The following is a 13,956-nucleotide window of genomic DNA, read 5'->3' on the forward strand; positions in this document are numbered from 1 at the left end:
TACAGCGCACCTCTGCACCCTACGTGATGCTACAGTGCACCTCTGTACCCCATGTGATGCTACAGCGCACCTCTGCACCCCACGTGATGCTACAGTGCACCTCTGTACCCCACGTGATGCTACAGCACACCTCTGCATCCCACGTGATCCAGAATACCCCCACTGGGTCCCCACAGCACCCTGCTGTACCACACTGTATAGCAGCACAGGGTCTTTCTAGGGCACTAGGAGCCCCAGGCGGGAGAGGATACTGCACATGACTGACTGAAGAGTCAGCCGTGCATCTTTCTCTAGGAAGGAGCCTGAGGCTTGGGAGACAGGCTGCACTGGGATGGGGGCAGGGAAGTCATCGGATGGCTTGAAGGACCACCTGTATCCTAAAGGCATGTATAAAGTTTTCGAATGGCTCTCCTCTCTACCCACCTCCTCTACAATAAAGGGCTCAGGGAAGAGTCTTCCCACCTGCTTAGCCCCCCTCTCCCTGCTCCAATAGGACCCTTAGCAGGTGACCAAGATCTTTTTTTTTTTTTTTTTTTTTTTTTTTTTTTCGAGACAGGGTTTCTCCGTGGCTTTTTGGTTCCTCTCCTGGAACCTAGCTCTGTAGACCAGGCTGGTCTCGAACTCACAGAGATCCGCCTGCCTCTGCCTCCCGAGTGCTGGGATTAAAGGCGTGCGCCACCACCGCCTGGTGACCAAGATCTTTTTAAGGCAACAAGGCGGCAGTCTCTCTCCATCTCCCGTACAGCACAGACCACAGCCTTTCTGGTCCACTGTGGTTCCCTTCCCCTATCTTTGGCTCTATTCCCGTGCCACCCCTAAATGTGGGGGCCTCAGGGATGGTGACAGGAGGCTTTTGCAACCTGCCAGGTGAGAGCACTAAGTTCTACCTGCCATGGGTATGCCCCAGTGGCCGGTCTGGCTATTCACTGCCCTCCGTGATTCTTTGTCAGTATAAACAGGATGGAGTGTCTATAAGGTGTCATGTGTTAAGAGCTTCATTGCTAAGAGGCAGGAAGAAGATAGGAACTAAATACAGCTATGGTGTGTTTGTGTGTTGTGTGTGTGTACTGATTGGGGGGGTTAGGATTAGGTAAGATCTCTAGGGAAGAACCCACAGTCAGTCCTGGTGGCTTTATAGGCAAGGGATAACATAAGAGACACGTGTGCTCCAGCTCCTGCCATGTGGGATGCCTGGGACTACCTCAGATCTCTGTCTGCAAAATGATTATTACCAGATGTGGGCCCTTGGCATTGGGCTAACCTGAGCTGCATAAGCTCTCTCTGTGTTACTCAGCAGTCTATGGACTAACACACTCCCCTTGGGCAGAATATTCCATTGCGAGCCACCGATGCCTCCTCTTCTCCCTCATTAGAGACGGAAGTCCCAGGACACACTGGGCAAGCACTCATGTGCTCTTCTTGTAGCTAGAGCTCCAACCACAGGCTTGGAGTTCTCCCAGGGACCCCACTGTCCCTGGGAGAAAGGACAGAACCCTGACCTTCCCTCTGTCCCTGCACCCTGCTGCCCTATCTCACTAGACATTCTCATGGGACATTCCTGTTGGCCATCCCCCGCTGCTCCCCAACTGTGCCTGCCCACTGCCCACAGATCCCCTGAGCACCCAGTCCTCCACCCAATGCCCATGACCACTTCCGGCTCCACTCTCCAGGCTCCTGGACCCTCAAGGCTGCTCCTGTCCTTCTTGTCATCTTCCCAGGAACATACGAAGATCAGAAAACTCAGTCACCTATGAAAGAAGCCACCATGGCCACTGTGCTGCTCAGGGAACAGCCAGGAACCTGTCACACCCAGCCCTGCCCCTTGCTGGCATCCTCCCCAGAAAGCTGACCCGACTAATGACCCCCCCCCCCATGAGCAGAACAGTCACCTCCCGGGAGGGCTGCCCACTAGGTGCCAACACCCATCTGCATGGTCCCAGGTGTTTTGTGGGCAGTGCCCACTTATGGCTGAAGGTGTTCTCCTGGAGGAAGCATAAGGTCTGCTTGGCTCCCTTGAAATCATAGCTCTACAGTGCCAGAGAAATCAATGAGTCTTCCTTTACTTTTAAATTTTTGATAAACTGTGGCCACTCACTTCCTCCAGCAGCACACAAAACAGGGATTGAGACTATCCATTTCACTCTAATCTGTGTTTAAGACAGCATGTGTGATCTGCCCTAAGGAGAGAGGAAGACAGGGGGCACAGTCCCGCAGGAGCATAAGGGGTTTGTGAATGACATTCACCTCTTAAAGAGCCTGTTCACAGGCACCGTTGGGCCTGTGTGAAGCTCCTGGGAGTCATAGAAACTGCACTGGCCCAGCAGGCAGAATCTAAGGACTGAGAGCCAGAGCCCACTGGGAAGTCGGATAGATGCAGCAGGCTCTGCCTCTCTCCTGCTTTAGCTTAGTTTCCTACCGGGGATGGGAATAATAATGGGAGCTTCCTCTGATAGTACCACTGAGTACCTGGAAAATGTTAAGTGCTTTAGCAATAGTGAGGTTAAGACGTGTCCTACTGTGTCCCTTGGGAACGAGCTCAGAGAGAGGATACAAGGAGAGATAACGGGTATGGGGCCCAGGACTAGCACCTCATGGTGCTGGCGTGGGGGTCAAAGTTAACGCAACCAGAAAGCCACCTCAGGCCTATACTGTTCAGTACATCATACTACAAAATCAGAGCCTGGTTGCATACATACCAGCCATGCCCACAGATACTGGATGGTGCATTGTCTCAACCACGAGTCTGAGCTGAACCAACCTTACTGAGGAGCTAGCGGGTACAGCCATGGTACTGACTTCTTGGGTGAGTGGGTAAGAAGGGCCCAGAACAGGCTGCCAGGGGCAACTCAAACCTATTCCTCCTTGCATCTGCAGAGGACTAGCCAAGTGGGAAGAGATCCAATGGCCCACAACCTCCAAGTCTTCATAATCCCCAGGGGAGTTCAGTAAAACTCCATTTGTGGCACCCTCCTGTGGCTCTGGAACCTTCTTGGAGGACCAGGTGGGCTCACAGCCCTCATAGTATCCCACATAGACGAGCTCCCCAGGAAGGCCCCCTCCAACGCTCCAGGCCTCAGCCTCATAGAGCCTGGGGGCAGGCAGTAGAGTTCAGCTGGCCTGGTATGAGTCTTCAGGCTATGGGAAACGGAGAGAAGGGATCCGATGTGGTCTGGGAAAATGGGTACTGGCTTCTCAAACTAACTCCCCTGCAAAGGGAGTTTTCTTGGAACCCAGGGGCTCTCTGAGGAGCTTAGGACATCTACTATGATTGGTGCTGGCTCTGGGGCAACATGGACACAGCCTTAGCCCTAGGGCATCCACAGACAGGTTCTTGCTTCCCCACCATTGCCAGGTCTTCAGGCACCTGGGGAGGAGGAGTGGGGATTAGGAGATGTGGCTTTGTTGGAGGAGGCTTCAAAGCTCACCCCTTCCAGTTAGTTCTCTCTGCTTTGTGCTTGCAGATCAGATGTAAGCTCTCAGCTACTGCTCCAGCACCATGCCTGCCTGCCTGCCTGCCGCATTCCCCCACCACGACGGTCACAGATTCTACCCTCTGAAACTGTAACCCCCAATCAACTCTCCCTTTTATAAGTTGACTTGGTTGTGGTGTCTTATCACAGTAATAGACAAGTAACTAAGACAGTCATCCACCTCTGGGGAGCCCATTTCCTCTCTACAGATTCCTCCCAAGGGGATTGTTAATCATATGTCTCCAGTCCCAGCCCCCAGGACCAGAAGTACCTGCTGGTCCTGGGAAGTGCTGGCCAACACTGTCATGTTTCTGCCTGGGCAAGAGTAGCCTTTCCCATGGGGCCTGATTGTCAGGGGTATGAGGACACATCTGTCCCTGAGACAGTCCCTCCCCTGTGAAGCACTTACTGAGAGAGGGAAGAGTCCAGGCTGAAATCCTCCACATGAAGCCTGGAGACAGAGTGGGCACATCAACACAGATGGTGGGTGGGGCTCCAGGGCCGTATCAGTACTTCAGGCAGTATCCCAGAGCAACGGGGTATGCCAGAATATTCCAGAGCAACAGGGTATACCAGAAGCCCCAGGCATGACAGGTAGTGTCAGGGGCAGGCAGCCTAACATGCAAGGCAAGTAGAAGCCAAGCCTACCCCTCGGAACTAGAGAAAGCAGCAAGTCCATAGATGCTGGCACATGCAGGCTCTGTATTCTGGCCAGAGGGAGCGACAACCTTTTAGCCAAGGACAAAGATCAGCCTCTCTCTCGTTCATGTTAAGCCTGTCTCCGGCCTCTTTGTGACCCCGTGTCCAGCGGTGGCCCCTCCAGTGGCACTGTAACCGAGGAAGCTGAAGACAACTGAGTGGTCCCGCTACAGGGTCAGAGCCGGGCACCAGAAACCTTGGATGGCCCATCTCTTGGTTTCCTGTAGCTGAGCAGGTCAGGACCGGGAGCTGGTGTTTCTTGGGTGATTGAGGTGCACTCCTCTACCTGGTCAGCTCTGGACAACCTGACCTTCAGTTTCCCTAGACTCCCTGCCACAGAGAAGGGGTCAGCATCTCTGGAGTAGCAGCTTGTGTTGGGAGCTGACTGCATGCTGTCCTGGGCCAGCCCTTCCAACCAAGGACTTCATGGGGCCTCTCTCAGTTTTCAAAGTAACTGTTTTCCAGATGAGAAAGCAAAGATTCAGTGAGGACCACTGCGGACCTCAGGCAGCATCCTGCACAAGCTGTGTTAGGACCTCTGTGAGGCCAGGATACTTTTCCACATTCTAACATGTGGTCCCCCCTGGTCCCTGGGTGGAGAAGGTATAGGATGGGCATATGCTTGGCAGAGTTAAGGTCCCCACTGGTATGGCAATGGGTGGACAGCTCGGTACAGCAGAGGCGAGTCCAGGTTTAATTGGGTGTGAAGTTTGGGGATTCCTGGGAGCTTCCAGATGCCCTGTCTGTTTGTGTAGCTGAGATTCTCTTCCTGGCCCCATCTCTGCCCCAAGATCTGAGATAAGGGTCTGAAGAGCCTGGCAGAGTTGTGGTTTGCTATGATGGGGACAGGATCATGTGGCACCTAGCACAAAGGACCAAGCCTGATGCTTATAACCCAGACCTGTTCCCTAGCTCAGACCAACTCCCATCTGCATGGGCACCATCTGGGCTCCTGAGCTGTGCTGCATGCACGGGGTGCCTGAGACTGGGACAAGGTGACTCCACTGTACACTGGAGAGGCTATATCCCCACCTGTCATGTTACCTGGTTCAGATCTGTCCCTTAAAGGACAATGGCCTGTGTGTAAGCAGCAGGGCATCATAGATTGATGCAGACTCTGCCAAGGGCTGGTGCCAGGGAATATGAGGTCAGTCATCTGAGCTACCTATCAGGGGTGCTTCGGAGGAATGAAGGAAGGTTCACCTGAAACATCCAAACCCCACAATTAGTAACCTAGGTACCACTAAGCCTCCCTCATCAGCATGACAGCCCCATGGAGCATGGACACAGAATAAATGAGGGCTACAATTGAGATTCCTTTCTGTACCCATAGCCTGTTGCTCTCTTCAGAGCCTGGGGCTCCTACAGAAGCCTCTGGGTAGACATAGGTATAGTTGACTTGAACCCTAAAGGGGCAAGCTCATCTAGGCACCTTCCTGGGAGTCCTCTGGGCTAATGGGAGGTTAGGGTATTTGGGGGTCCACTTCTCACTGCACCCCATGAACCCTGAATCTCAGGGGATGCTTTTGGGTATTCAGATAATTAATTTCATGTCAGTGAGGTTCCTACAAGCAAATAAGGAGCCCACTTATTCTTCACTGGATTGTATCCCCCAGATTCACAGGCAATAGCCGTGACTCCTGGTAGCTCAGGGTATAATGTAACTATATTAGGGAAAAAATGCAGAAATTAAGTTGAAATGGGGTCCTATGGTGGTATACTAGTAGGAAGAGTTCAAGACTCAAGTCACAGAGAGGGACAGAGAGGGAAAATTGTGTCACTACATGGGGAAGATGGCCTGAATATGGGAGGGGCCTTGGAGCAGGCTGCCCACATTCAGCTCCTGAAACCATGAGAAAATCAAGTTATATGGTTTCCACCCCCTAGTCTGTGACAGCCCCCACAAGCTCAACACACTTAAAAAGGAAACCTGTGTCCACTGGAGGGACCAGGAAGGAGTGCACCCCATACCGGAGCCTGATATCCATGTATATTCCAAGAGGATAAATCACTGTCCAGATAAGCATACTGGGGAGGAGGAGAGAGTGGAATAAACCGGTAACTGCAGAAGCAATAGAGTACCATCTGTGGCTAGCAGTGGGGTGCAGTGTGTAAAGCTGGGGTGTATCCAACTGCCAGAGTGGGGAGTGAGGCACTTGAGAGCCTAGAAAGGGTTAGGGGTGCTGTATGAGGGCTATTCAGAGAAGTCACTTGGTGGGACATGGGAGGGTCTGTGATCCTGAAGGGTTGGGGGCCTATGAGCGTCTGGACATGGAGGACAAGGATATCCCAGCAAGGAAGATCCAAGGGATTGCCTCCTGGGACCAAAAATACCAGAGTGAATGAAGTTGGGGATGGGGAGAGATTCAGCTCCCTGAAGCTGGACCGACAGGCTGGGACTTTTCAGGAGAACAACAAGGTGATATCTAAGCCTGAGAAGCCGCTGTGTGAAGGCCTTGGCCTTGGTGGGGGAGTCAGTGACATAGGATGGCCAGGAATAGAGCCTGAGAATGGAGTGAACCCAGAGTCTGGCTGGCTACTGAGAGACTTGAAGTCACAGAGTGTGAAGTCATGTCCCTGCTGAGGTAGTGAATAGTCAGGAAGTAGGTGGTGTCAGGAGGTGTCAAGATGGTGTCTCAGAGTGCAGGTTTGAGGTAGACGTGGGCTGGCTGGGAAGAAGGCTGAAGACCCAGGGCCTGGAAAGTCCTGGGGATGGATCACAGAGCCATGAGGTAGGGGCCTTGGTCCTCAGCACCCTTGGCTTTGGGGAGCTGTGGTGGGTACGCAGGTATGGGCCAGGCTCAGCTCAAAAGTAAAGTGGAGAGTTGGTCCTAGACCGGCCCAGTCAGAAGCAGGCTGGGGTGCCACTAGGAAGGGGGATTCCTGGCACCCTTGCCCCAGCCTCTACTCCTGAGCTATGCTCTGATGTGAGGTCCCTTCTCCTGGTGTCTGCCCTTAGGGGACTGAGAGCTTCTCTCTGGTATAGACTCAAAGGGGTGACCCCAGTGTAGTCTTGAGGGGGGATGCAGCAATGCAAGTGGGTATTCTCTGGAGCCTCAGGGATGGAAAGCCGGCCTTGGCCAAGTCAAGCCTGTGCACCATCCTTCAGGCCCTGCCCCAACCCCATTCTAGCACCTTTGGCTATCTCCACCTCTACACCTTTACATTAAGACCCCAGGAATGTCAAAGGATAGACAATTCTTAGCCCCCCAAACTCCCTGTGCCAGCATCTGCAGGAATCTCAAACCCCTTCCTCTTCCTGGAATATGGAAACCCCACAAACTCAGATTGCCAAAACTGTGCTCCCTGGGCTCACCTCCTACGTCCTTTTGTAGCCTTCTACCCACAACACAGCCACCACAGCCCTCCAGGACATCTGCTCTCTTGGTCCTGCTACCTGCTATGAAATACCCTAGGGACATGTCTCTTGGAGCCTTCAGAGATTCCCAACATATGCCACTAGGGACACTTTCTAGGACGTCTCTGCCTTCGTCCCTTCCAGTTGTCCTCCAATCCCAGCCCCGTGGACATAGCTCAGGTGTGGCCTCTGACCTGCCCATGCAGAGGTTTGGCCTCATCCCCTAGCTTCCCAGATACTTCTCCCTGGGCATGCACCCTCCTTCCATCCCTCACTGCCTCAGCTGGTCCATCAGGAAGCAGATGGGGCTGAGGGGGCGTCCACATGGCGGACAGGCGTGAGTGCCGCAATGGCAGATTCAAGTCAAGTGAATCCAGGGCTGTAGAAGGGGCCACAGTGCCTGACCCACTGAGGGGTTCACTAATGACCTAGCCCTTCCTGGGGTCCCCCTTTCCCTAGCCCATATTTCCTAACCTTTCTAAACCTCAGTGGGGGACAGTGAAAGAAGGGTCAGGTTGGGTGAGGGAGAGGGACGGGCACCAGGCCTGCTGTAGCTATGAGAAAGTGCAGAGCTTCAGGGACTATGTGGGCAGAGTCTTACCACCATGGTGGGCATACATGGGGGCCATGAAGATACTTTTCTCCTCTCTCTGCCCCGCTGCCTTCCCTGGTGGAGAGGCACCAGGCTCTAACTTCCTGGACAACAGCCCAGACATAGGACAGGGGCAAGGGCAAGTCACAGCCTGCGATCTTGTCTGGAAACTTCAGTAACCCCGGTTCCTAACGTGTCAGTCAGGTCTTCCCCATCCTCCTCAGCTGGGATCTGCCTTGGTCCCCAAATGCTCATTACAGCAGGTGTTCAGATGCCAGCTAGAGGCTCAGGCGCCACCTGGGCCCAGCTGGGCACACAGTTCCCTTCTCTCTGCTCTGCAGAAGGAGGCTGACAAGGACCCTGCGAGTCAGGGAGAAAGGCCATGCTTGTCAAAGGGGCCAGCAGCTCAGCTTGTGGTCTTCTACATGCAGAAGTGCAAATGGGGCAAGAGGTGGCCACAGAAGTGTCGCGCTCTGGACTAAGACGCAGCCTGGGCAGAATTGCCATCCCCGCAGCTTACTTCTGATAGGCCTGATAGGCTGGGAAGGGAGCTTCCGGGATCACTGGCCCACAGTGTCCACTAAGAGGAGAGAGAGGCCAAGAGGGGTCCCCAAGGATAGCAGCACTGGCTGGCTATCCTCTTTCCCTGAGTTTCCCATAAGTTGTGGGAGGCCCCTCAAGAGCTGCTTCTGGCAAATGGGGACAGGGTGGCATCACCCTTCCCATCTGAGGAGCAGGGAACTGGTACAAATGGGGGAGGCAAGGGAGGAAGGGGTGCTCTGATGACCTTAGTCCAGCCACTGCCAACCCACCAGGCTTCACCCCACACCGGCATCCCACCTCACCCCACCCAGGATTTCCGCCATGCCTCTGTCCAGAAGGCCCTGACAGCTCTTGCTCATCCTTAAAAGTCAGTGTCCAGGAAGTTGCCTGGACTGGTCCCATCCAGTCCTGCCCCAACTGCTACCAGAATAGGCTTCAAGCCCATAATACAATGTGCCCACACTAGGCCAGGTCTGATTCATTTCATTCCCCCGCAGCATCCAGCAGGGTTCTTGGCACAGGCAGGTGATGGCTAGGGATTCGCTGCTGCAGAGACCTCAGTGTCCTCATCCATGAAATGGGGTGTCACATCCTGCCTGGAGCTTGCAGGAGGATGAAGAGGGTGGGCTCCCTTCTGCAAAAGCCTCCTGCATTCTGGCTGCCCAGCCATGCTGGTGCTTACCATGCCCATACCTTTACTGTCCCCCAGCCAGTTTGCTATGTAGCCTGCCTGGGCCTCGGAAGCACACCTCTGAAGTACCTACCTCTTCATAGTGTCCCTTGCTGAACTCACCCAAGTGGGACTTCCTAGAGCAGTGTGGGCCAGGGCCACCTGGACCAGAGCCCAGGTCATAGTTGCAGGGCCCTGGGTTCAGCCTCTAAGCAAGGGGGCAGGGTCTAAGTCTCCCCAGACCAGGCTGCAGCCAAGGAGTGGTGGGGCGCCAAGGCGCCCTCTTTCCTTCCCAGGCTACTACAAGCAAAGCCAGGTGTGGGGGAGCAGAGCCCGTGCTAGATAAAATGCAAGCGATGCGAAGCCCCTCCCGCGGGGTCCTGGTCCCCCCCGCAAGCGTCCCTACCTCTGGCCCACGTCGCTGCCTACGGAGCCCCCGCCGCGGGCCGGCAGCAGAGGGCTGAGCCCGTGAGGTTCCTCGGGGGCTGCAGCGCCGGCTGGGGTATCCCCCGGACCCGCCTTGCCCTCGGACGGTGAGCGCGGCAGCTTGGCCCGCGCCATCCTGCGGGAGCGCTTGGCGCGGGTGGCTGTGGCGGGGGCGGCGCCGGGCGCTACCACCGCGCTCCTCACCCTCAACGCGCAGCACAGTGGAATGGTCCGGGGTGGGGAGGGCGTCGTCTTGACTCCCTGTGCTCCAAGGTCGGCCCCAGGTTCTTGTCCCAGCCTGGATGCCTCAGGGAGGACTCAGTTCCGGTATACAACTGTCCTACCCCACTCCTACCAGAAGTAATAGTCATGGTGACAACGGTCACTGCTCCGAAGGGAGGGGATGCAGGAAGGGTAGTGTAGGTGACAGCTCATGTGGCCCTTGGCAGCTCACCTCCAGAGGAAGTTTGGTGGAGAGATGAAATAGCTATCTCTGCTGGGCATGTACCCACATCTCAGGGTACTTCTGTGTGTCCTGGGAACCATGATCTATTGCTCAAGATGGCAGGAAGCCCAGAGCCCCACCGTCTTCTAACCCCTACCTCAGGGCCTGACCAAGTGAAGTGAGTCCATCCTCCAGTCGGATGGGAAATGGTGTGTGCGCATCCTCCCTCCTGCTCAGGGTCCTCACCCTCCAATCCTATTCCAAAGCTGTCAGGGTTCAGCCCCCAAAGGGCAGTTACTGATGGCTGAATGCTAGCGCCCTGAATCCCCACCCTGTGTGTGGCAACTCCAGAAACAGGGTATCTGTCGTCTATTCTAGGCACCTGGGGACCTGCACAGTGTCACCCTGCAACCTGAGCACAAGCCGGGGAGGTGGCTCAGAGTGATTAAAGTCCCTGCCACACGAGCATGAGGACTTGTGTTCAGTTCCCAGCACATGCAATAAAAAAAAGTCAGACTTGGTGACAGCACACACTTAAAATCGGAGAGCTGGGGAGGAAGAGACAGGCAAATTCCTGAAGGCTGCTGATTAACTAACCTCACCAAATCGGTGCACCCCAGGCCCCGCTAAGAGACCTTGTTTCAAAACACAAAAACAAACAAACACAAAGCCAAGGTAGAAAGTGACTGAGGAAGACACTGAGGTTGACTTTGATCCTCCAGACACATGCATGCGTACACACGTATGTGCACCCGTGCACAACACACATATGTCTATGCTCACATGAACAGACACATACATTTGTGCACACCCTCTCCACTAAACCAAACCAAACAAGAACCGGAACAACCTGAGCAGGACACAGTGGGGAAACTGAGGGGCCTAGGGATGACATGGCTTCCCCCACTAACCTGAAGCAATAAGGAGCAAGGCAGGGATTTGCAGGGAACAGAGCTGCTTCAGAGATACCTCTGCAGTCACATGATAGGGTTTTTCTAGCCCAGCCCATCCATTTCACAGCCGAGGCTGCAGGTGACTCAGCCAGGTAACAGGTGGGTCACAGCAGATGGATGTCTATGCTGGGAAGTCTGGCTGTCGGACATTTGGCTGGGTACCGGAGTCTCTCTGGTGCACACTGGTCCTGAACAGCTGCTACAGCTCCAGGATCTCCTGGTCCACCACAACCTAATGTCACAGATCTCACAAAGCATGGGTTCCGAATTCTCCTTCTTGAATCCCTGCGCCATTGAATGGACCATCCTTGTACCCTGACCAAACAGGACAACTCGGGAAATCAATCCCTTTGGGGGACATGGCTGCACCATCTGCCTCTGGCAGGGAAGCCATCAGGGCCAGTGGACTGGTCTGCTGAGGGAAACCAAGGCACAGTTTATGACTCTTCATCAGGGTATCCATACCCTGAGCCACCACTGCGCTTGAGAAATGACCGCTAAGGGACCACTCCTATGAAGATGGGCTCACCTTAAGCCATGCTAAAGAGATAGGTGGAATAATTAGTTCTTCTAGATACTTCTTCTTCCCAGAATTCTGCCCCCACAGAGGCTTGGGACAGTAGCCTTATAGGGCCATAAATTGGCTATTTTAGATTATCCAGAAGTATGATTTTCCCCTTTATTTCTTTCTTCTAAAAAGAGTGCCTCCTTTATCTCTTTGGGCTATCTCCCCCCCCCCAAATTTTGGGCTCCCTTACTCTTTCATAAAGTCTCTGTCCTCACCACATGGTTGCTAGCCAGCCATGCATCTGAACCCCATGCCAGCTTAAATGGCATGACTTTTTCCCTTCTCTCCTCCATTTTCTTCCCCTGCCAACAGCTGGGGATTTTTATGGCTTGCCTGCCCCGCAGTCTCTCCTGTAAACTCGAATCAAACTGTCTTTGCGTTAAAAATGATTACACTTGCCAGCTCTTCCAATTATCTGCTCCAGCTCCAAGTCCTCATAAAACCAGCCTCGGTGTCGGAGCAAATAATCATGTGATCATCCCCTGGCTACACACTGTCACAACTCATGCTGGTCGTAGGAGAACAGCACATTGTACCCATCAAACGCCCCTGCAGATGGAAGCCCCTTTGTCCTTCCCAGGGACTCAAGAAGGGACCATGAAACTCCCCAAGGGCAGGTTGTGGCGTAACTCATAGTGACATGTGGGAATCACACTGAGAGACACCAGGGCACAGCATAACCCAGGACAGGCTGCAGAGCAGAGAAAGTGCTGGAAGGACAAATGGGCACTTGGGGTTACCTAGGAGCAAGGGTAGAGGGTGGCATGAGTATCAGGGATGGAGGGCTCCAGGTTCAGAGAGAACACATCTGCATCACTGAGCAATGGCAGTAACCCACATGTGGGCTGTTCAGATGCCATGTCTGCAGGGCACAGGCAGACAGAGGCCTAGCTGCTTGCTCCAGCATATGTGACACTTCTGTAGTGGATGCCCTGTGCTTATTTTCTCAGAGTCCAGTGGGTCTTCATGTGTCCACCAAATGCCCCAGTTAGAGTCTGGTAACAGACAAGAGGGTGAGTCCACCGTTTCACCCGACGTGACTTAGAGCTGATTATGTGAATAACATCTTGGTGATAGTGGGCTATCTGAGGCAGGGAGAGAGGACTGCTCCGCTGTGGCTAATTCACATGGACCACAGCAGGTGTATTTTAAACACAACCATCACCTTCCCATACAAGAGCCATTTCTTGTATGGGAAGAGTAGCAGATCTACATTCCTTGGCACCTGGGCACACAGGGGGTTGTGTCCAGTTGTTAGGGTACCTGGTATGGACAAAGAATAGGAGATGGTGCCACTTGCCAGGCTTGGACAGTCTGGAGTCCCAAGGCTCTGTGGGATGGATGCCATAGAAACCAAGGAATAAATGATCGCCTTTTTAGGAACACCAGGCTACAGATGACATTTCAAGTGGCCTTACCGGGAGGAATGTGAAGCTCTAAGCCAACTGGAGTTGTTCCCTGCGGGTGAAGTCTGCAGGGGCAGGTGATGTAACAGCACATGTAACAACCTCCCAGACCCAGAGGAGGTAAATCAATACAGAACAGGACAGAATTCGGTTCCTGAGATCCGAGCCAGGACAGAGCACACCAGCATCACAGATATAAAAAAACAAAACAAAACAAAAAACAGTGCCAGAAGTAGGGTGCTAAGAATAAGAGATGACAATCCCAGGGAGATCAAGGACTACTATACCCAGCTAAGATGTCACCCAAGTGTACAAGAGAAATCCCAAGTGTAAAGCAGTGTACAAGAACATGGTATGCATGCAGATGCCCTGCTTGAGAGAAAAATAACCTTGAAGGTCTGGCACCTTCACCCTGGCTACCATTTTAAGCTAAACCAAGACAATCATAAATCCCGAGAATTCTTCCCACCGTTCCCTGGTGGTAGAAGGGTGACAGCAAGTGGCTGCCCTGAATTGTATTGTTGTCTACCTGGGGAGATATCAGAACATATTAATAAGAGAATTCCCCTCAGACTGTCCCCATAGAAGGAGAATGGGACCTAGGGCATGCACAGGGGGATGCCTCGGATACCAGACAAGGACATTTCTTAAGATCTAAAAAGAAGGGCAGGTCCAGGGCTGGGCACACATAACCTTTCCTACCTCTGTGGTTCCAGAAAGGCAGTGTGGTCAAATACAGGCTTAGAAGAAGGAACAAGAATGGTATGGCTGTGTAACATCCAAGAGGTGAGGGAGTCCCAGTGTCTATACACAGTCCGGGGGAGAG

The 13,956-nt window shown here is 53.6% G+C and overlaps 1 protein-coding gene across 8 annotated transcripts in view; it reads right to left on the reverse strand.

The window, feature by feature from the left end:
• Kcnt1 (potassium sodium-activated channel subfamily T member 1) overlaps positions 1-13,956 on the reverse strand; it is a 55,957-nt gene that overhangs the window by 33,030 nt on the left and 8,971 nt on the right. For 4 of the 8 annotated variants that reach the window (XM_026789848.1, XM_026789856.1, XM_026789860.1 and 1 more), the window contains exons 1-2: positions 9,739-9,924; positions 3,880-3,921 (exon numbers count right to left, since the gene is read on the reverse strand). The exons of 2 other annotated variants lie outside the window; for them this stretch is intronic. In XM_026789848.1, the coding sequence (XP_026645649.1) occupies positions 3,880-3,921; positions 9,739-9,893 (197 nt within the window). In that variant the 5' untranslated portion in view covers positions 9,894-9,924. Of the gene's footprint in view, positions 1-3,879; positions 3,922-9,738; positions 9,925-13,956 lie in introns of those variants that run through there. 2 more of the 8 variants (XM_026789869.1, XM_005346272.2) reach the window with 2 other exon arrangements.

The sequence above is a fragment of the Microtus ochrogaster genome, chromosome 4, assembly GCF_000317375.1.
Source record: "Microtus ochrogaster isolate Prairie Vole_2 chromosome 4, MicOch1.0, whole genome shotgun sequence".
In the NCBI taxonomy this organism is placed as follows: domain Eukaryota; kingdom Metazoa; phylum Chordata; class Mammalia; order Rodentia; family Cricetidae; genus Microtus; species Microtus ochrogaster.